At 36.4% G+C, this 23,397-nt stretch overlaps 1 protein-coding gene across 1 annotated transcript in view; it reads left to right on the top strand.

The window, feature by feature from the left end:
• Positions 1–23,096, top strand: part of AGGF1 (angiogenic factor with G-patch and FHA domains 1) — a 43,820-nt gene extending 20,724 nt beyond the window's left edge. The window contains exons 6-14 of the mRNA XM_068964292.1: positions 2,430–2,760; positions 3,852–3,963; positions 5,133–5,184; positions 9,004–9,105; positions 9,991–10,156; positions 11,668–11,750; positions 16,903–17,030; positions 18,642–18,741; positions 19,976–23,096. Of these exons, the coding sequence (XP_068820393.1) occupies positions 2,430–2,760; positions 3,852–3,963; positions 5,133–5,184; positions 9,004–9,105; positions 9,991–10,156; positions 11,668–11,750; positions 16,903–17,030; positions 18,642–18,741; positions 19,976–20,176 (1,275 nt within the window). The 3' untranslated portion in view covers positions 20,177–23,096. The remainder of the gene's footprint in view (positions 1–2,429; positions 2,761–3,851; positions 3,964–5,132; positions 5,185–9,003; positions 9,106–9,990; positions 10,157–11,667; positions 11,751–16,902; positions 17,031–18,641; positions 18,742–19,975) is intronic.
• Positions 23,097–23,397: the final 301 nt, after the last annotated feature.

The raw sequence follows: 23,397 nt of genomic DNA, 5'->3' as shown, positions 1-23,397 counted from the left end.
AGTAGTTGTAATTTTGGTGTGTCCATGGAGGAGATGAGTTTAGGGTCTTCTCACTTCACCGTCTTGGCCACTTCTGTTCTTGAAATTTTATCTCAATTCTCTATTTGCTTTGTTTATTTCTCTATTATTTTCACTGACAGTACCTAAGAATTGAAGAGTAAGTAAGAAAAATGTTGAAAATTATTTTTCTTTTTTTTCAGAGACCTCTGTGTTAGTGACTCCTACCTGTTACTAGTCATTGAACTGTTTGAGAGAATATGTTAATGAAACTAGTTCTCCCAGCAAAGCAAAGAATATATAGGGGTCCTCAAAGGACCTTTTCTGACAAATAGATGATGAAATTTGATAGCATTCTGTGAGATTTTGGTCCAGTTTAGCTCTCATAGCCATTCATCTTTACCATCCTTCTGTAAAAATATGTTAATTTAGGACAAGGACTTAAGAAAAATACTAATAAAAATTTCGAATTCCCCAAGGATTATAAAAGGTAGTTGTGTCGCTGGGAGGAAACCAGTTTTAGGACATCCTCATCCTTTTCTTGAGTTTTAAGATATTCTTGGGCTTCACTTTTTGGAAGTGCAGAGTATACAGATGGGGAAGGAAATGGCAACCCACCCCAGTGTTCTTGCCTAGAGAGTCCTGTGGACAGGGGAGCCTGATGGGCTGCTGTCCATGGGGTCACACAGAGTCGGACACGACTGAAGCGACTTAGCGTGCATGCATGCCTTGGAGAAGGAAATAACCCACTCCAGTATTCTTGCCTGGAGAATCCCAGGGACAGAGGAGCCCGGTGGGCTGCTGTCTGTGGGGTCTCACGGAGTCAGACACGACTGAAGTGACTTAGCAGCAGCAGAGTATACGGAAGGAAGGAAGTAGGGTGAGGAGATTAGAGTAATAACTTGAAATGTGCATATATGCCTGATGTAGGCCCTGGGCCTTTCTTTTATCTTAATGGATATTTATCTAACATTCGAGACTGACAGCTTTAAAAAGCAGTACCTATTTCTGTTTCGCTCATTTTCCTCTACATGTGTTGTCCTATAAACAATAATAAAATATATAATATTGGAAACTGCTTTTCTTTTAAGCATGTATACATCAGGAAACTTTTTGGCTATAGTTTACAGTGGTCTTTAAAGTTCCTCATAGCTTTTCAGGAACTTGCTCTTATTATTGTCCTTGGTGAGTTTGTGTTGCTGGAAATACGTATAGTTTAGCATGCTGTGAATGTTTAGCCAGTCTTCAAACTGAATTTGTGCTACCATTAAAAATATGTGTTTAGGATGCTCTCGTATTTTATAAAATAACAGCAGAACATATGACTTCACCTCATCATGTTGCCCTAAGGTAGAAAGAAAACTAGAGTGTGTTACAAACTAGAGGAAGATAACTGCTTCTTCTAAAGTAAAAATAATAGATATGTTCATTTGTCCTAGGGTGTGACCAATATGCGTGTATAGTAAATAATAAAAGGCTTATGCCAGTTAAGTTGGAAGTTCAGAATAAAGAGATGTAATTGACTCATCTGTACTATTTTCTGTATCATCAAACTGACTCTATAAAGTATTTTAGTAAAACTTCAGTTCTGATATATTAGGTACATTTAGATCTTTAAATCCCTGCTGTAATTAGTGCTAAATCTTTATGTCATGTATGTTGACTTAATAATTGACTCAAAGTTCAAAAAGAAAATTTAGGTTTAGTTGTATTCTCTAGGCCTGCACTGTTCTGCCAGCTCCATGTGGCTACTGAACACTTTAAATGTTGCTAGGCTACTTTACCTAGTTGAGTATAAACTATACTCAGTTTTGAAGACTTGGTACAGAAACTCCATATAAAGTATTGGTAAAAAATTTTATGCTGATGAAATGTCATCTTTATATATAATTGGTAATATTTTGTAAGTACTGGGTTAGGTAAAGTAACAAAATGAATTTCACCAGCTTCTTTTTTACCTTTTTAATGACCCTACTAGATAATTTTAAAGCATATATATATACACACACACACACACACACACACACACACACATATATATATATATAAATATAAAACTTGCATTTTATTTTTGACTGCATTGTTCTAGGCTCTCACATGGTCCAAGCAATATGTGATGAGGACCTGGATTGGGACAGTTAAGAAAATGATACTAAATAAAGAGAGAAAATTGGGATTAATTTCAAACATAGTCTATAGCCTCAGTAATTGATTCCATGGAGTGGTTCAGGAGATGTCAAAGACTTTTGATTTGGATAAGTGGATGGTAACATCATTAAGAAAGGGAACATAATAAGAGGAAGAGGCGATAGAGATAATAGCTGTTATTTCGCTGAACATATGTTTTCACTAATTCATTGAAACATTTAGAGTTAAACATTATAAGATGGTCATGTTTAAGATTCTTCTCTCCTCTTCCCACCTCTTTCCAGAATTTGAATTCAGAAGATCAGAAAACATCCAATATTGAACATATAAGCTGCAGTGAGGGAGAAGATTTTGCAAATGTGAAAAAGAAGGCCAAAATAGACATCCATTACAAAAATAGTCCCCCCAAATATACTGTTCCAGTTAGTGCAAAGACTGTAGAATCTCCTCTTAGTGAAAACATTTATAATTCGGCTTCATTTAAAGATGAGAAAATCATAGACACTGATAGTGAGCCTGAAGAAGGTGAAATTACAGACTCTCAGACCGAGGACAGTTACGATGAAGACACTACCAGTGAAGACAACGCAACTGCAGAAGATACTGAGGATGAAGGTGAGTAGACAGGCATTATTTTACAGTCATTGTAAAAGTACAGCACAGTAGTTACAAGCGTTGGTAGCCCATATATTTGCCAAAAAGTGAGCTGATTGTTTTAAAGAGATTGTTTTAATAACAATATTGAAAATGATAACTTTGGTTATATTTACGGTAGGGTGTGAATAAATGACTACTGCTTGGATCCTAAAGTTTAATTGCATTGAATGGCCTACTCAGTAGAACAAAAAACCAAGTTACCTACTCTTTCCTAGAGTCTGTGCTAAGTCTGTTTTAATGGGTTAGATATTTATTATCCACTTTTGTAGTTGAGGGAGGGAAGGCAGTTGCCTTTAAAGAGTAGGCCATTAATTCAGCTACATAGGTATTATGGTAAATCTGATTTTTTTTTTTTTTTTACTTGATATAATGGCATACTTTGAAAACTCAGAATTTTGCAGTAGTGTGTACAAGCTTATTTTGTTCTTAATGGAATTTCCTCTCATTTTTTTCTTAAAAGGGTAGACTCAGTTTTTCTAACTTAAAAAATGCTTTTTGGGGGGGCATATTTTTCAAATACCAATACCTTAAAAAAGAGAGAGTTGATTATTTTGTAATTGTGATAGCTGCTGTATATCTTTAGGTTGATTATTTTAAATTGCCAATGTTGTTAAAATTGTATATGTCACATAGCAGAATTTGAGAAGGTTGTTTTAAACAGAAGGAAGATTTTTGATCAATTTATTTTAGCTTTATGTATGCTTTCTCGGAGAAGGCAATGGCACCCCACTCCAGTACTCTTGCCTGGCAAATCCCATGAATGGAGGAGCCTGGTGGGCTGCCATCCATGGGGTCGCGAAGAGTTGGACATGACTGAGCGACTTCACTTTCACGTTTCACTTTCATGCACTGGAGAAGGAAATGGCAACCCACTCCAGTGTTCTTCCCTGGAGAATCCCAAGGGTGGCTGAGCCTGGTGGGCTGCTGTCTATGGGGTCGCACAGAGTCGGACACGACTGAAGCGACTCAGCAGCAGCAGTATGCTTTCTACTGTTCCCTGGGCATTTGTTATTTTTGAATTAATACTTACCCGTTTCTTTCTTTGGCAGATGAAGAAAAAATCTGGCCTCCATGTATTAGAGTAATTGTAATTAGATCACCTGTGTTGCAGACAGGATCACTTTTTATCATTACAGCTGTAAATCCTGCTACAATTGGAAGGTAAAAATGTTTTCTATTATCGTATTCTGTTTATTTTTCTTATTCCAATTAACCATTAAATATGTGTGGTACTTGTAGAATAGACAAAAAATGATATCCTTGTTCCTTCCTCTCTCACTCAGAAAATATGCTGACACTTACCTTTTGTCACGCGGTTTTGGAAGTCAGTTGCAGGCATAACTTCATTGTCCCTAAAGCAGTCTGCCTATGTAAAGAGTTAAAATCTTGGTGATACCTTCCACAGAGATTTCATCATTTTCTTACCTTTGGTATTGCTTTTTTTAGGCTTAAGCTACTTATTTAAACCCAGTATGACCTCCTCCTTTGATCCTTTTCCTTTACCCCTGTGTAACTAGAGAAGTAGATTTTAATCATGAGTACGATAATTTCCTTTTTTCCCAACTGGAAAGGTAATATATCTTTAATTCAGGTTTCATACAGTATCGTAATTTTAAATTCTTGGAAAATAGTATGTTCCTTTTACACGTAGTAATAGAAGTGGAAACATAGTCAACAGATCTGGACTGACATTACTACAAAGGATATTTGGTCCTGCTGGATGCTCACTAGCCTGTGACAGATGTACCAAAACCGGGGTCCCCATCCCCTGGACCTGTTAGGAGTCGGGCTGCACAGCAGGAGAGGAGCGCTGGGTGAGCGAGGAAAACTTCATCTTGTTTACAGCTGCGCCTCATCACTCGCAACACACTTCAGATGTCACTGTTTGCCGTTACCTCCAGATGGGACTATCCAATTGCAGAAAGCCAAGCTCAGGGCTCCCACTGATTCTACATCGTGGTGAATTGTATAATTATTTCATTCCATATCACAATATAATAATAATAGAAATAAAGTGCACAATAAATGTAATGCACTTGAATCATCCCAAATACCCTTGCCCTGGTCTGTGGAAAAACTGTCTTCCACAAAACTGGTTCCTGGTGCCAGAAAGGTTGGGGACCGCTACAGTTACCTTATGAAAGAGGTAAGGTAATTCCGGGACCTACTTTCAAACATGAAATTTAGAGTAGCATTACGGAAACTGGGTTTAGTCTGATAGGGAGACTTGCATCCTAATGTATCTTTTAAAGCAAAATTATCTTTAAAAAAGTTCTTTAAATATGCTTCAAAAAGTATTAAACGCATTTTAATTTTACTTAACTCCGCAGAGAAAAAGATATGGAGCATACTCTCCGAATCCCTGAAGTTGGTGTCAGTAAGGTAAGTTCTTTGATTTTTCAGATACAGCCCCCTCGGTGTGACTTTGTAAATCATCATTATGGCAGAAAGCTAGGGTTTTTCAGATGAAAAAGAAAGGTTAATAGTCAATATAGTAATGGTAATGAAAGTAATGCAGGTTGTTTATTCCATTACTTGAGAAAAAAAAATTCTCCATCAAAATTTGCATGAACTAAAATAATGTTTAGTTTTTAACTGTCTGGAGCAGGAGTAGAAAACGTAGACAAAGTATTAAAGTAATACCTGTTTAGCAAATACTTACTGAGTGAAGTCAATATGCTGGATATTGTGGTAGTTCAAAGATAAATCATACGTGGATTCAGGCTACTTTAGTGCATAGTTACTTCAAGTCCATGGTATTTTTCAACTCAAGAATAATCTATCCTCTACCACTCAAGGCTTTTTCTAGTTGATTTTACAGCTTTTCCTAGTTGACTTTCTAATGGTTTCAGGAAAGAGAGCAGTTGGGTGTTTCAAAACAAACAAAAAGAACAGAGTTGCAGCTAAAGTTGTAAGATTTAACTATCAAAAGTCTTGTTTATCTTTTTTCTTTACTACATTTTCTGTGGTTTTCCCCCTTCCCTTTTATAACTGTTATTTTTTTTGACCTTTCATCAACCCCATTTTGTTTCTATTTAATGGGTTATAATATGATTCTAAACTGTATTTTTGTGATTTTTGTCTTTTTGGAATGAAATTTGTTTTTTCATTATTAGTTGAAAGTCTGATTTTTTTTTACTTTGTTTGGATTCACTCAGAGGGAATGAAGTCCTTGTAATCTTAATGCAGACCAAGTTAGCTTCCTTTTTTACCTTCTCATGATGCTTGGTTTTTCTGCCTCCAAAGAAAAACCTGTCTATAACTTAAATAACAAAGACGTCCTTCTACTTCAGTCTGAAATGTAGGTAGTTCTCTGGTGACATTTCTGCTTTTCCTTTCTTTGAAACAAACATGTCCACTGGTTGGGTAGGTAATTTGTTAGTTGTGTGAAATCAGTTTGACAGTATATATCACACATATCCAGATATATGAAAAAGTTAAAGTCAAAAAACTCCAACATATTTCATATTAATATTAGGAGAAAAACCAGAAACTAATATTTAACCAGTGTATAGGAGAGGATTTTCTAAGTTTAAAAAAAGAAACAAAATCACAGAAGACGAGATAATTTTGAATAATTTAAGTAAGAAATAAATTTAAATGGCAGTCTAAGATAATCAGATCTATAAATCCCTTATATTTTAAGAGCTCATACAAATTCATTTTTTAAACCCCACTATGATACCAACAGGTAAATGAGTGAAGGACATAGATAAGTAATTCACAGTAGAGGAAATATGCTTAACTTGCGAAAACCATTCAATATTTGTAGTAATTCAAGAAATACAATTGAGACCAAAGTGTTAGTTTTCATTCATCCCATTTATTAAATATCATTCCTATTGAGAGCATAATTTAGAAAGGTCTTTGGAATAAGGTTTCTAGTCATAAGATTTGAAGTTATTTAAACTCTTTGATATAGTTTTCCTAAACAACCCAATTGAAAGAAATGTATGAAGGACATGAAGAGAAAATTTACAGAAGATGAAACCCAAATGGCTAAAAATATAAGAAGAGATTTCAGCCTCACCTGTAATCAGGAAAATGCAAATTAAAACCACAGTAATGAAATTTAATTTCACACTTGATATGCTTACAAAAGCTAAAAATTCTGACAATACAAAGTGTTATTTAAAACTGTATAGATCAACAGAAATTCTTATAGATTGGCATTGAGACTATATATGGGTCCAACCATTTTGGAAAATGATATGTGTGTGCTTAGTCATGTCTGACTCTTTGCGACTCCATGGACTGTAATCCACCAGGCTCCTCTGTCCATGGGATTATCCCAGCAGCAATATTGGAGTGGGTTGCCATTTCCTGCTCCAGGGAATCTTCCTGACCCAGAGATCAAACTTGCAGCTCCTGCTTTGGCAGATGGATTCTTTACCACTCGAGCCAGCTGTGAAGCCTGGAATATCGTATGGCAGTATCTAATAAAGTTTGTTTGCATGTAGATGGCTTAGCAGTTTCATTCCTAAGTGTATACCCCCAGAGAAACCCTTGTATTGTCCACAGGAAGAGTGCATGGACAGGGTTGTTCATAGAAGCATTTTGAAAAATAGTAAAACCTGGGGAAAAAACCTGGCTGTTGTCATTGAAAGAATATATTATAGCTTATGGTACAGCCACAGCTGCACTACAGCTAGATGGTATTAAGCCAAAGATGCAAGATAAAGGAGATAAATACTGTTAGTGTACATTTGTCAAAGCTCATCAGACTGTTGGAGAAGGCAGTGGCAACCCACTCCAGTACTCTTGCCTGGAAAATCCCATGGACAGAGGAGCCTGGTAGGCTCCACTCCATGGGATCGCGAAGAGTCCAACACGACTGAGCGACTTCCCTTTCACTGTTTAGTTTCATGCATTGGCGAAGGAAATGGCAACCCACTCCAGTGTTCTTGCCTGGAGAATCCCAGGGGAGGGGAGCCTGGTGGGCTGCCGTCTATGGGGTCGCACAGAGTCGGACACGACTGAAGCGACTTAGCAGCAGCAGCAGCAGCAACAGCAATGGTTGTGTAACCATTGCTGCAGTCAATTTTAGAACATTTTCATCACTTTGGAAAAAAGTATCATACTCAATAGTAGTCCTTCCCCATTCCTTCCTCACCTCCCACAGCCCTAGGCAACCACCAGTTTACTTTCTGGTTCTGTGGATTTGCCTGTTCTTCACATTTCATGTAAATGGAATCATATTAATAATACGGTATGTAGTCTTTTGTAACTAGCTTGTACGCTTAGCTTGTCTTCAAGATTCATCCTTGTTGTAGCAAGTATCAGTACTTCATTTGTTTTTATTGCCAAATAATACTCCATTGTTCAGACACACTATAGTATTTTGTTTATCTGTTCATCAACTGTTAGACATTTGAATTGTTTCCATTTTTTGGTTATTAAGAGTAATACTGCTAAGTTTGTTTGGAAGTGTAGTTTCCATTTCTCTTGATACCTACCTTGGAGTAGAATTATTGAGTCATATGGTAACTCTGTTTAGCATTTTGAGGAACTGTCAAACTTCCCCACAAAGCAGCTACATCATTTTTTGTAACCACCATCTATGTATTGTTTATGGAACTTTAAATATTTTTGCAGCTCTGTATCCAGTTAAACGCACATGTATTGAGTACGTGCCTAATATATGTGAAGCACTATATTATATACTAAGTGGTAAGCAAATTGTCAACTAAATGTAAGCAATAATTGTAAGCAGTACAGTGGCCTTCACATATACAGTAACTTTGTATAGTTTAAGTGTTACATAAACAAAGTGCTGTGGAGCAGGAGGGAGTGATTAATCCTGAGTACTGAAAATTTGGAAACTCTGAGAAGTTGACCTTGAATATTTCAAATCACCTTTGTATTAAAAATTTTTAATGATGTGAGCAACTATATTAGGTGAAAAATTATTTCAGACTATATATAGTATAATCTCAAGAATATTATAAGAGTAGGAACGATAGGACACATACTAAGTTATTAATGGTAATTATCGGTGGGGTTACAGGTGGGTGACTTTTTCTCCTGCAGCCTCCTTACTTCTACCAGAAACATTGTAATTCTTTTGTATTCAGAAAAGAAATGTATTAAGAATAATACAAGTTACATCATCAGAGTCCACTGCATTTTATCATGGAGAAATTATTATCTGTGATTTAAAAAAGTATAATAATTTATAATTACCTGGTTTCTTTTTTTAAGTTTCATGCAGAAATTTATTTTGACCATGACTTACAAAGTTATGTCCTTGTGGATCAAGGTAGTCAGAATGGTACAGTTGTTAATGGAAAACAGATTCTTCAGGTAAGTGTATATTTATTAATTAAGTACTTGCATATTCTCTTAAGAAACTGAACTGGAATATTTTATCCCTCAGGGCATAGTTATCATAGTGATTATACATATCATTTAGCTCAGATTGGTATTCAAGCCAGATGTATTAATGTGGAAGAGAATTCTTAGAGCTGAAAAATATATACAGTAAGTAGATACTTAACTGCTGAGTTTTGCCTTTCTAATTATGTATCTATACCTTATTTTTAGAGATAAATGCATTTTAAAGCCATGCAAAGGAAGTTATAGCAACTTTAGGGGCCATTCTTTTGTGTGTGTTTTTTATTTTCTTAAGCTGTTTTAACAGAAATGTTAAATTGGAAAACTCCTTGAAAGCAGGGGCTATGTCTCTTCAGTTAACTCTTTTATCCCTAACATGTAGCAGAGTGCTTAGCACCTAATAAGATAATATGTGGAAGGAGGGGAGGGAGGGAGGTCTTAGTTAAGGATCAAAAATGAAATAAAAATTATCAAGAGAAGAAAGAAAAAGGGAAATATGATGTGATTTATCTCCTTAATATGTCATCTTTTTGACTGTGATGATTATTCATTTTGGTAATAGATTGAAGTTTGGGTTGGATATTTCTCTGATAGCATTGGGTATGGAGATGGGCAGATAGTGGATTTTGATAATATAAAAATTAGAAGTTGCTCAGTTCATCTGTCTGCTCCACTAATAGAATATTACAAATCACCCTCATGTTGTGGAAATGGGTGTGTATGCATATGTCTGTCTGTCTCATTGAGTACCATCTCAAAATTTTTTGTTATAATCTGACATTATTTACAGTAACCATGAATAAATAATCATATGTAACTCTTGGATTTCTGTTTTGTTATTTTTTTCCCCTTTAGCCCAAAACTAAATGTGACCCTTATGTACTTGAGCATGGGGATGAAGTGAAAATTGGAGAGACTGTGTTGTCGTTTCATATTCACCCTGGCAGTGATACCTGTGATGGCTGTGAACCAGGGCAGGTTAGAGCTCACCTTCGTCTTGATAAGAAAGATGAACTTTTTGGTATGTGAAACATACTGTTTATGTGTGTGATAACTTTAATTCACCAAAGTGTTCTAAAAAACGTATCAGTAGCTACCAGCTTCATATCTAATTGATATAATACTCTATTGAGATACATTTATATTTCAGTGATTACTATCAGATGAGGCTAAAAAAATAACATGTTTTGAAATGGGAGACTTAGGTAGTAGATTATGATTGTAGTTGATTTTTCTATGTAATGGTTTAGTTGTACTGTTACAGCATTAGGTTACTTTCTGACCAGGAATGATAATCGATAGCTCTGCTGTTGCTAATCCATCTGTAGGCTTTTTATCTTTTTAATTATTTATTTGGTTGGCCGTGCCAGGTCTTAGGTGTGGCACGTGGGGTCTTAGGTGTGGCCCGCGGGCCCTTTCTTGCTGTATGCAGGATGTAGGTCCCTGACCAGGAGTGAACCTAGGCCCCCTGTGTTGGGAGCACAGAGTCTTAGCACTGAGCTACCAGGGAAGTCCCAAGTCTGTGGGGCTCTGAAGCAGCACTGCAGGGTAGCTAACTGTCCTTCAGAGGGGTAATTGTGATGCAGTTAAATAAAGATTTGTCGTGTTAGTCACTAAGTGGTGCTCGGCTCTTTTGCAACCCCACGGACTATACCCCACCAGGCTCCTCTGGCCATGGGATTCTCCAGGCAAGAATACTGAAGTGGGTTGCCAGTTCTTTCTCCAAAGGATCTTCCCGACCCAGGGATCGAACCTGCCTCTCCTACATTGGCAGGTGGATTCTTTACCACTGAGCTTACCTGGGAAGCCCAGGGTTTCTCTTTAACATCTATTTACTGTTATAAAAAGTAACCCACAGTTAGACTTTGATGTAAAATAGTAAGATATAAAATAATAGGCTAAGGTATTAAGATTTATTGGTTGCTATGTCTGCTTTCCTAATTACAGTTTGTTGATGTATTATCTGTGTATATACCATTATTTTCTATAATAGTACTGTAAAAGGTTGCTATCTTGTTAAAACTTTCTTATTTAAGGCTTTAAAAATTGAAAGAGTAATTTTCCTTACATTATTTTTTCCTCTTAATGTTCACTAAATGTTCATTATGTATTTTTTGTTTTCCTATATACTACATTATGAAAATGAGTAGGGCACACTACACAATAATGTGACTCTTGAATTCTGTTTTTTCTTTTGCACAAACTTATGTTCTTTCAGAGAACTCACAATATTTCTACATCTGGGATACTATTACAATAACCATACTGAAAAACTAAGATGTTCAGTATTTCTTTTAGTATCTAAGCTGTAACATTCTTATACTCTTTGAGGTTTGATTTACTTTCCAATTAGATTTAATTACCAAAATGCTGAAAGGACATCATCACAACCCAAGATACTTTTATATTAATGTATTTGAACTTTTTGTTAATCTGGAGATGGAATACTAGTACTCTTAGTTTTTCATTATTAAATAAACAGTATTATATCAGACTTAGTGTTTTTTTTTTTAACTCAATTTTTCCTTGTAGTTGGTCCAACACTAAGTAAGGAGGAAAAAGAGTTGGAAAGGAGGAAAGAATTAAAGAAAATACGAGTAAAATATGGTTTGCAGGTAAGGGAGTTAAATATTGTCACGTTGCTAAACTGGGTGTCTGATTTTGTGTACAAGTGCCTTTAGATCAGCATGCTGTGCTGAGTTGCTCAGTCATGTCTGACTCTTTGCGATCCCATGGGCTGTAGCCCACCAGGCTTCTCTGTCCATGGGATTCTCCAGGCGAGAATATTAGAGTGGGTTTCCAGGCCCTCCTCCAGGGGATCTTCCCAACCCAAGGACTGAACCCAGGTCTCCTGCATTGCAGGTGGATTCTTTACCATCTGAGCCACCAGGGAAGCCCAAGAATACTGGAATGGATAGCCTATCCCTTCTCAAGGGGGTCTTCCCAACCCAGGAATTGATCATTGCTCCTGCATTGCAGGCAGATTTTTGACCAGCTGAGCTACCAGGGAAGCCCTTAGATAAGCAAAGTCAATTTTTATATACAAAAGAGAGAGGAAAAAAAAAAAAGAGAGGGGCTGCTCGTAATTATTTTGAGATTCATGTAATTCCTTCTAGTTGTTTACTGTTTTCTTCAACAACTGTTGAGATTGGAGCAGAAAAGTGATGATAATACTCTACATTTCCGTAGCCATTTCTGATTTTTAAAAAACTTACATTAAAACGATACCATTGAGAAATACAGTCAGAGTGCTAATGCTGCCTGATTTCAAGACTTTTTATAAACTCTTATAATACAGAGAGTAGCATTGGCAAAAAGAGAAACAAATATGTTGATGGACAGACTAGTGAGTCCAGAAATAGACCTATATAGACAGATGCATAGATAGATGTGTGCGTGTGTGTGCATGTGTGTGTATGTGTGTGTATGTGTGTGCGTGCGTGTGTGTGTGTGCGTGTGTGTGTGTGTGTGTGTGTGTGTGTGTATGTATGTATGATTTTCGGGAAAGGTATAAAGCCAGTGTCGTGGAGAAATGATAGTCTTTTTCCAACAAACAGTGCTGAACTAATTGGAAAGTCAGCACAGCACATACCGCAACAAAAGCAGGAACAGCAGCCTTGATCCACGCCTCATAACGTACAGAAATGAACTCAGAATGGACTGAACATATGCATCCAAAACTTACAACTACAAGACTTCTAGAAGCAAACCTTAAAAAAAGAGTTAGGCAAAGAATTTCTAGATATTTAACACTAAAAGCACAATCCTTAAAAGCACAAATTGTACTCCTCCAAAATTTCTGTTCTTCCAAAGATTTCGTTAAGAGAATGAAAAGATAAGCCACAGACTGGCAAAAATATTTGTAAATCATGTATCCGATGAAGTTTACAAAGAACTCTCAAAATTCAGTAAAGGAAAACAGTTTAAAAATGAGCAAATGATTTGAGTAGACACTTCACCAAAGCACATGGCAGTTATGAAAAGATGTTTAGTATCATTACTTACTGCTGCTGCTGCTGCTGCTGAGTCGCTTCAGTCTTGTCCGACTCTGTGCGACCCCATAGACAGCAGCCCACCAGGCTCCCCCTGTCCCTGGGATTCTCCAGGCAAGAGCAATGGAGTGGGTTGCCATTTCCTTCTCCAGTGCATGAAAGTGAAAAGTGAAAGTGAAGTCGCTCAGTCATGTCCGACTCAGCGACCCCATGGACTGCAGCCCACGAGGCTCCTCCATCCATGGGATTTTCCAGAAATGCAAATTAGAAACATTTAAGACTATATTGTGTTGCTGGCATGTGGAAGGACTGGAACTCTCATACAGTGCTGATGAGACTGCACACGGTACAGTGGCTTTGGTAGAGAGTTTAATATTTTGTCTAAAAGTTATGTGTACACCTGCTATATGATTCACCATTCTACTTCAAAGTATTTACCCAAGAGAAGTGAAAGCATATGTTCATACAAAGACTAGGGAACAAATGGTCACAACAGCTTTTTTCCTAATAGCCAAAAACTGGAAAAAAAACTCGTGTCCATCATTAATAGATAAACTGTGTTAAATATATATGTTAAACACTCCTAACAATAAAAAAAAGAAACAAACATAGGCTGTTAATACAGATTACAATGTAGATGGATCTCAAAATGATTATGCTGAGTGAAAGCCAGGCATAAAGAGTACAGATGACTATTGAACAACACAGGGATTAGCTGTGCCGAGTCTCACCTTGGTGGAAAAATCTTCATGTCTGTACTCAGCCCTGCATAACTACAGTTCATCTGTATCTGGTGTTCTGCATCTGCAGATTCAACCAATTACAGATAGGGTAGTACTGTCACATTTACCAATGGAAAAAAATCTGTGTATCAGTGAACGTGCACAGTTCAAATTCATGTTGTTCAAGGATCAACTGTACATACTATGGACTTCAGTTCTGTAAAATTCTAGGAAAAAAAAGGACAAGAATACTTTTGTGGGAGATGAATATCTATTATCCTAATTGTGATGGTTTCATAAGTGTATCAGTTCAGTTGCTCAGTCGTGTCCAGCTCTATGTGACCTCATGGACTGCAGCAGACCAGGCTTCCCTGTCCATCACCAACTCCAGGAGCTTGCTCAAACTCATGTCCATCGAGTCAGTGATGCCATCCAACCATCTCATCCTCTGTCAACCCCTTCTCCTGCCCTCAGTCTTTATCAGCATCAGGGTCTTTGCCAATGAGTCGATTCTTTGCATCAGGTGGCTAAAGTATTAGAGTTTCAGCTTCAGTATCAGTCCTTCCAGTGAATATTCAGGACTAATTTCCTTTAGGATGGACTGGTTGGATCTCCTTGCAGCCCAAGGGACTCTCAAGAGTCTCCTCCAGCACCACAGTTCAAAAGCATCGATTCTTTGGCGTTCAGCTTTCTTTATAGTCCAACTCTCAGATCCACACATGACTCTTGGGAAAACCATAGCTTTGACTAGATGGGCCTTTGTTGGTAAAGTAATGTCTCTGCTTTTTAATATACTGTCTAGGTTGGTCATAGCTTTTCTTCCAAGGAGCAAGCGTTTTCTAATTTTGTGGCTGCAGTCACCATCTCCAATGATTTTGGAGCCCTCAGAAATAAAGTCTGTCAATGTTTCCATTGTTGCCCTATATATTTGCCATAAAGTGATGGGACTAGATTCCCTGATCTTAAGTTTTCTCAATGTTGAGATTTAAGCCAACTTTTTCACTCTCCTCTTTCATTTTCATCAAGAGGCTCTTTAGTTCTTCTTCGCTTTCTGCCCTAAGGGTGGTGTCATCTGTGTATCTGAGGTTACTGATATTTCTCCCAGCAATTTTGATTCCAATTTGTGCTTCATCAAGCCCAGCATTTCACCTGATGTACTCTGCATGTAAGTTAAATAAGCAGGGTGACAGTATACAGCCTTGATGTACTCCTTTCCCGATTTGGAACCAGTCAGTTGTTCCATGTCCAGTTCTAAGTTCATAAGTGTATACAAATCTCAAAAGTATCTAATTGTACACTTCATGTATAATTTATTGTTTGTTAATTATGTAGCAATAAGGCAGTTAAAAATTACCATTTAATTCAATAATAGAGCAAGAAAGTAATTAATATTGCCAGTTTACATCGGAGAAACTAGATCTGGTCACCCAGCTACTAAATGACAGAGCTAGATACAGAATTGTAGGTCTTAAGTGTATTTGTCCAGTGATTTTTATACTTTAGGAAGATATCAGAGAAGATGCTGCCAAAATTTTTCTGAAAAATTGTATTTTTTGTTGTTGCTGTTGTACTAAAAGAGAAATCATAATAGAAAAAATGTCAAGAGGTTAATTTGGGAGGAAAGTAGAAGATCTATAAGGAGAGAATAAAATGTTTTCTCAAAATTTTAGTTCAATTTCTGCATCATTTTCTGAGGGCGAATACCCATTAGGATTGGTGGTTCTTCATTTCTCTGTTTTGAAAGCAAAATTAAGTAAAAACTTCTATGCTGCTTTCCTTACATGGCTCTAGCAGTCTGTAGTGTGTTTTTTGATGAATGTTTTTCACTTTTTATATGTGCGTGCTTAGTCATGTCCAACTCTTGCAACCCTATGGACTCTTGAGACCCTATGGACTGTAGCCCACCAGGCTCCTCTGTCCATGGGATTTTCCAGGCAAGAATAGTGGAGTGGGTTGTGATTTCCTACTCCAACTTTTTATATAAAGGTTAGCAAATAGTAACAAAAGGAAAGAGAATTCTTCTTTGATACCCCCCACTGAATTGCCTCTTTTGTGCCACTGGTTTGTCTTGGGCATCCCTTTATTGTTGAACCAGTCATACTGTAGCATGCTGAAGATTGTATGTCTGTATTTGAGGATTACAAATTTATTTGCATTCTGGCATCTTACATGGAGCTTAATTTACTCTTTACTCAGTAATTTTTGTTGCTGCTGCTGCTAAGTTGCTTCAGTCGTGTCCGACTCTGTGCAGCCCCATAGATGGCAGCCCAACAAGCTCCCCCATCCCTGGGATTCTCCAGGCAAGAACACTGGAGTGGGTTGCCATTTCCTTCTCCAATGCAGGAAAGTGAAAAGTGAAAGTGAAGTCGCTCAGTCGTGTCTAACCCTCAGCGACCTCATGGACTGCAGCCTTCCAGGCTGCTCCGTCCATGGGATTTTCCAGGCAAGAGTACTGGAGTAGGGTGCCATTTCCTTCTCCAGTTTTTGTTGAGTGACTGATTAATCATATAGCAAAGCTGTATTGAAGAAAAAGCTATTATTGTTGCCATTGTAAAAGAGTATTTGTTTTTTATCTGTTTTTTAAAAGACTTTCTACGTTTTTCCCTTTTAAGGAACAGTATCAAAACTTTTAGATCTTTTGGAACTTTCAGTTCCTTAGAGAAAAGGAGAAATAGAGTTTTTCTCCAACCCCAGGGGTTCTCTATGTTTCTTTTAATACTAGTAGTCATATGAGAATATGAATACATATCATTAATTCAAAATATACTGTATTTTTTACTATATTTTCATATAATTACATATTATAATTTATATATGGTTTATATTATCTTCTATGTACAATTTATATTGTAGCACAACTTGAAATAATAAACATTTTAAAGGGGATAGACTAAAAATATTAATAGCATAAATGTCTTACTTTGTGTCATGTCTTAATTTATATCATGACTTACTTAATAGAGACCACACTGAACCATATTCACTAAGCAAGGCAAATATACGGACATTTTTTCAATTTTGTTTTCCTCAATGAATATTTCATGTTTATAAAGAATACAGACTATGAAGATGAAAAGGCATTGAAGAATCCAAAATATAAAGATAGAGCTGGAAAACGTAGGGAGCAGATTGGAAGTGAAGGAACTTTCCAAAGAGATGATGCTCCTGCATCTGTTCATTCGTAAGTATTAAATTTTAGTTGCTTGAAATAGTCTTTGTACCATAATCACACTCATAGGACAAATCTGATTTATAGGACTGTGGAAGTTCTGTTTATATTTTCCTCTAATACTGATATTCTGCTATTCCCTGGAAAATTACTGATTGTATACATGAATATGGATACATACATATTTATCACATATAAACTTAAACACACACACATATATATATGCATAGCTAACATTCTAGCCACCCAGCTGAGTGACCATACATTTATATACTGTGTATTTAGAAGGCTGGGCTGTAAGAAATTGGTAATAGACTGATACTTTTAATTAGTTATTTCAGTACTCAACTGCTTCTGTTCTTGACACTGAAATATTATTTTTCTTACTATTTTTGATTCAGTTCTTTCCTTTTGGTTAAGTAGCATTGATAAGCATGAAAACTGTAATTCTGAAACCTACAATATGATTATATTTCTACATTTAATCATATATTAGCTACATTTTTTTCTCAGAATATAAATTCTAGGTTTAGTTACTTAAATTTTTCATGTAGAACTAGCAATTATTAAATTTTGACTTAATATATTTTACTGGCTCTAAGATGTATTACTTGGATAGAATTTTACAGTTACATATAATAGCAATTTTTTCATAATGGTACATAAACTAACAGGGCATCTTTGAATTTATGGAGTCAGATTTTATGAAATACAATATTTTAGACTACATATACCAAACAACTTGACAAATATTTTTAAGGTTTAATATTTTTTAAATAATTGCTGGACAACATGAAGATTATATTACAGTTAATAAATAATGAAATACATTGGTCTGAGGGCATTGCTTCGTCTATTTTTATTGAAGAGCTAATTTAACATTTTGTGGAATTGAAAAGACAATGTGATAGAACATAAAATTAAAATACCCTTAAATTAGACCATAAAATCATAAAATGCAACTAGTTAATGAAAGGTTTATTTTCATTTTAACTTTTTAAATTGATGTTAAATTCACAAATGTTAAGCATCAATATCAATGATATATCATAAGATTAACACATTGCAGAATCCAGTCTTGGATTAAGAAATAGAAAATCACAAGTAACCCCAGAAGCCTGGCCTCCTAGTGTCCCCTCTGAATCACCATTCCTCTCTCCTCCCCAGAAGTGACTCTTCTACTGACTTCCAACAGTGTCAGATTAATTTTACTTAATTTTTAATTTTAAGTATATGGAGTAATTCAGTATTTATTTTGTGTCTGTATTCTTTTTATCCAGCATTACTTTGTGAGGTGCATTTTATTTTCATTGCTGTATATTCTCCTGTATAAATATGACACAATTTATCTACTTTGCCACTGATGGACATCTGAATTATTTCTAATTTGTGGTTATTGTTAGATTTGGCTGCAAAAATTCTCATCCATGTCTTTTTGGTGCACCGTATACATGCTTTTCTGTTTAGTATATGTAGGACTAGAACTTGTGTGTCTTCAGCTTTATTAGGGAAAGCCAAGTAGTTTTCTAAAGTAGTTGTACCAATTATTTTTAATTCGTTAGTTTATTATAAATGTGACTTAAATGGTCTCAAAATCAACTATCATCTTAATTTTCTCTAAAGTGAAATTACTGATAGCAATAAAGGTCGGAAGATGTTGGAGAAGATGGGATGGAAAAAAGGAGAGGGCCTAGGGAAGGATGGTGGAGGCATGAAAACTCCGGTAAGACTTGTGATTTCTTTGATTAGTTACTCTTGTAACAGATATATGTACTGTATACTTACTATATGCTAGGCATTGCTATAAGTGCTAGGAGTATGGTAGCGAGCAAAGAGACATGGTAACTACCTTTGCGGCAATCACAATTACCAAATTTTTGTGTTTATGATTTGTTTTGTTTTTAGGAAGCCTCTTAGAGACTTCCTAAACCTCTAAATAATCCGTGTTTTTTCCCTGAGGCAGAAGTTCTTCTGTGCCTTTTATTTTCAGTGGCTTTGTTTACTGTGCCTTGTCCTAACATGCAGGAACAATTGAGTGTTACCTTACCAACAGTCAGATTCTGTACTAGCTGGAGAATCTGTTTTAGGTTCAAGATTCGGAGCATGTAACAGGCAATAGAGTGAATCGTGTCTAGAAAACAATACAGTGGTTTAATTCTGCAGTCCCATGGTTCATGGGCGGTTCAGATTCTCTTTCACAGAAACCTTACAAAGTAGTAATACGACCAGAGAACATTCTTGATAATGACTTGGTACCTAACGAAATAATGGAAGATTTAATGTAGATCCTCTCATTGGAGGTACAGAGGAAAGGACATGGGTTTTGCAGTTAGGTTAGAGTGTGGGCTCTCTCACTTGCTGTACGACTTAGGGCACATTTGGATTTCAGTCTTCTTCTGTTAAAATGGGGATAATGAGAACTTTTTCAGGAATATCCGAAAATAAAGCCCCTAGGTTGATGCCTGACGTACATTAGACACTCAGTAATTTGTGGCTTTTAATGGTTCTCAAAATAATGAGAAGTTCTCTGCTCCTTTTATGAAAACAAACTCTTTATGAGTCAGAGGTTTAACTTATCCTTCACTTACTTAGGTGAGGCTCAGACTGTAGGTTTACATACATCCATTGCTTTTACTTGTAGTTAGAGTAGATGACAGATTGATTGTGCAGCATCTCAGTGAAATACGGTGATTGCTGTTTAAGGACCACTCTGTTTTATTATAATAGAGTCCACTGTTCTTATTGATAAGCAAGACAGTGTAGAAAAATGAGTGTAAGTTCCACATATCACCATGTATGTAATACCCCTGTATGTATTAGATGCATTTGACAGCTTTTTCTTATGCATCAATCTTTTCTAATTGAAAGAATTATAGTTAAAAGTATCAGATTGGATAAAGCAGCTCTCAGTGTGTTTAGGTGCTGCAGTAAGTTCTCTTCTCAACTTTTGGTAACAGATCCAGCTTCAGCTTCGGCGAACACATGCAGGCTTGGGGACAGGCAAGCCATCTTCAATTGAAGATGTTCACCTTCTCCAAAACAAGAGCAAAAAGAACTGGGAGAAAGCACGAGAGAGGTTTGCTGAAAATTTCCTGGAAACTAAATCTCAAAAAGATGGACCAGGGACTGTGCCTTGGGTCAAAGGGACTGTAGAGTGAAGGTCAGTCATAGAACACAATTAACCTTTTTTATAGAGTTTGGAAACTCTTGTATAATTGCAGAAATTTCCCCTCAAAAAGAGTCAGTGACATGAGGGGACTGTGTCAGTTTACCCCCTCATGATTCAAAAATTTGTAATAAAGTGTGGTTTGCAGAGCTTTTAAAAAACATTTTTAAAAAACTAATAAATAGTGACTGAATCAAGTCATGCTGTGAGTGGACTAAAGTTCACGGGGCATGGATGGGCTTATCAAACTTTGCTAGTTTACTTTGTCATTTGCAAGACCCATATAAACAACTAGCCATATAAGCAAAATTCATGAAACCACTAACTTAAATGTACATTTGTCTTTGTCTCCTTATATTCATTATTGTAAGATGCATAACAGAAGAAACATGAAAAGTTTATAGAAACAACCTGACTGTATGCATCCTTGTTTATACCCTTTAGGACCTAGATAGAAAATGTTGAAAAACATAGGTAGTGGTGTATACATTATATTTGAAATAACTCAAGACATATTATTGAAGAACTAATGAGCAGGTGACAAGTAGAAAATCAGTCTTCCATTGTTTTCTTCTGTGAAGAATCTGTGGATTTGTATTATATATTCAGCATTTACATTTGGTTTGTTTCATAGCTAAAATATGAACAATTGAGTACAGTATTGAAATATTCAATGTGCTGGCGTTTGTAGTTTTGATAAATCCCATTGCTGGCAATGGAGTCGTACCAGAAAAATTTGATTTCTATTGCAAAAGGATTAGAGACTTCCCTGGTGGCTCAGACGGTAAAGCGTCTGCCTACAATGCGAGAGACCTGGGTTCAATCCCAGGGTCGGGAAGATCCTCTGGAGGAGGAAATGGCAACCCACTCCAGTACTCTTACCTGGAAAATCCCATGGATGGGAAGAGCCTGGTAGGCTACAGTCCATGAGGTCGCAAAGAGTCGGACACGAATGAGCGACTTCACCTTGCTTCCTTACCTAGCCAAGGCTCCAAACTCAAGATATTTATTGAAAATATCTTCAGATGCAATAAAAACATTGTAACATCAAAAAAAATAATTCATTGAACCAATAATTTAAACATTCTGGTTTGTGTTGAACTCAAGAGTAGGCAGAATTTCCCTCTGTAGATTGACAGCGCAGTAATGAAACCAGCCAGAATCTCCCTCTGAGAATTGACAGCACGGTGATGAGAGGAGACTAGCTCAGGTCTGGGGAGGCTGCAGCGCAGCTGTCTGAGTGTAGGTGTCACTGCGCTGCCGGTTACCGCTGTTTCTTCCCTTTGTGGTCGACTTTTCTGTCAGCTTTTTGCTGGGAAATCAATGCTGAGACTGATCTTTTATCACAGTGAATATAAACTATAGCTCTGTCATCTACTATAATGAAATGTCTTCAAGATACAGAAATAGGAAAGGAAAATTCCGGGGGAAAAAAATATGCAATAGGGAAGATAGTTCAGAAAGAAAAGCTACCTGTTGAAATTTCTAATCTTAATGGTAGAGGGTACTTAAGAAGGAGGGGTGTGGAAAGAAAATGTATTACTATAGATGAGACATATGACCAAATTTGTCAAGTCATTGCAGATGGGAAAATCAGAGGTCCTATAACTCTAAAGATGGATTAAGTATTTTTCTGTATCCTTCCTGCCCACTTACATACCCTAACACACACACACCTCTTCCTGGCTGCTTACATACCCTAACACATAACACACAACTCACAAGACTTGGAGGCAGTAGGAATGTCCTGGATTATTTTCTCTAAAGTAGAAAAATTACTCGTGTAAACATGGTTCTGATACTGGTGCCCTGTATACAGGTAACAACATAGGACCTTCAGAGTGAACTTGCTTCTGATAGATCTCACTCACTGGGTTAGTATACAACTGTATATATAATATTTCCCACTTTTATTATTAGATTGTGGAAAACTTTTTCATTGTTTTCCTTTGTTAAGAAAATGGAAACTTGAAAATGGTGATAAAAATTGATACATGTATGGTATTTGCATTATTAAAACCCTTGGCAGATCTAAAGTCTCAGGGCTATACTGTATACTGGTTAAAGCACTGAATAATGTCTGGTTCTATTTCTACTTGTGAAATGAGAATAATATTTAACTCACATGTTTGTCTCGAATAAAAAATAAGAAAATGTATATAAAAGCACTTTGTAAACTATGAAAGTAGTACAAATGTGAGCTTCTGTTTGTTTAGAAGCATAAATGTGGATTATGTACAATTTGAATTATGCATAAAATTGTTTTGTGTCTAATATTTAAAATTATAGTTTATTTACACAGTTTATTACTAAATTACATTTAGTAATTTAATAGCCTTTAAGTGTCTGTTTAAAGTGAAGCTGCGAGTTGCTGAATTTTGAGAATTCTAACATATTTTGCGAGAACATGAGAAGTTGGCAAAATTGAGAACAGAAGATACCGTCACCATTATAGTAAAATAACAGAAATTGTCTTCTAAATTAAATAGCTAAGAGGCACTTTTTCTCAGAAAGGGAGGGGTTTTATTTTTCTTCTGTTTTTAAAGGCTTTTACTTCTGTTTAATTTATTCTAGTTGTGAACTTACGAAGTTATGGTTCACCCAGTTAAAATACCTCCCAGCTTTTCATGTAAAAGATTATTTCTTAATTTGGCACATTTTCAAAGAGCAGCCAAAAGAAGACATAAATTTCCACCGAGGAGAAGAGGTGTCAGAGACTGTGTACAGAGGCCGTCCTGTTGAGTCGCAGGGCAGAGGGCTGTGCTGGGCAGGGAGCCGGAAATGCGTTTCTGGCCCCAGCACCTGAAGGTTCTCAGGGACTGTTGAAAGTGTCTTCCCCATTGTGTTCTAAGTGTGCTTCTTATTTTTTTAGGGCATCACTTACGTCTCTGCCGTGAATCTTTAAAACATTTCATTTTACTTTTTTCAGGCTTTAAAGTGGAAATACATTTGCATTCTTTAAAATGAGTCAGTGTTTACCTGTGTGTCTATGTGTATCAGGGCCCAGGCTCTTTCTCTTTGTCTTTCTGCTTTACTATTCTTAGTTCCGGCTTATGTCCTTGTAGTTGCAAAATGACTTTTGAAACTCCAGTCATCATGTTCAAGTCCAAAACAGGGGAAAGAGCAGTATTCCTGTTGTTTCTCCTTTATCAGGAAAGCGAAAGCTTACTCACAAACTCTCATAACAGACTTCTCCCTGGGGTGATTAGCCAG

Source organism: Capricornis sumatraensis, chromosome 2, assembly GCF_032405125.1.
Source record: "Capricornis sumatraensis isolate serow.1 chromosome 2, serow.2, whole genome shotgun sequence".
NCBI classification, from domain to species: domain Eukaryota; kingdom Metazoa; phylum Chordata; class Mammalia; order Artiodactyla; family Bovidae; genus Capricornis; species Capricornis sumatraensis.
Note: the sequence above shows the minus strand (reverse complement) of the source record. Positions and strands in the feature narration are given on the sequence as shown.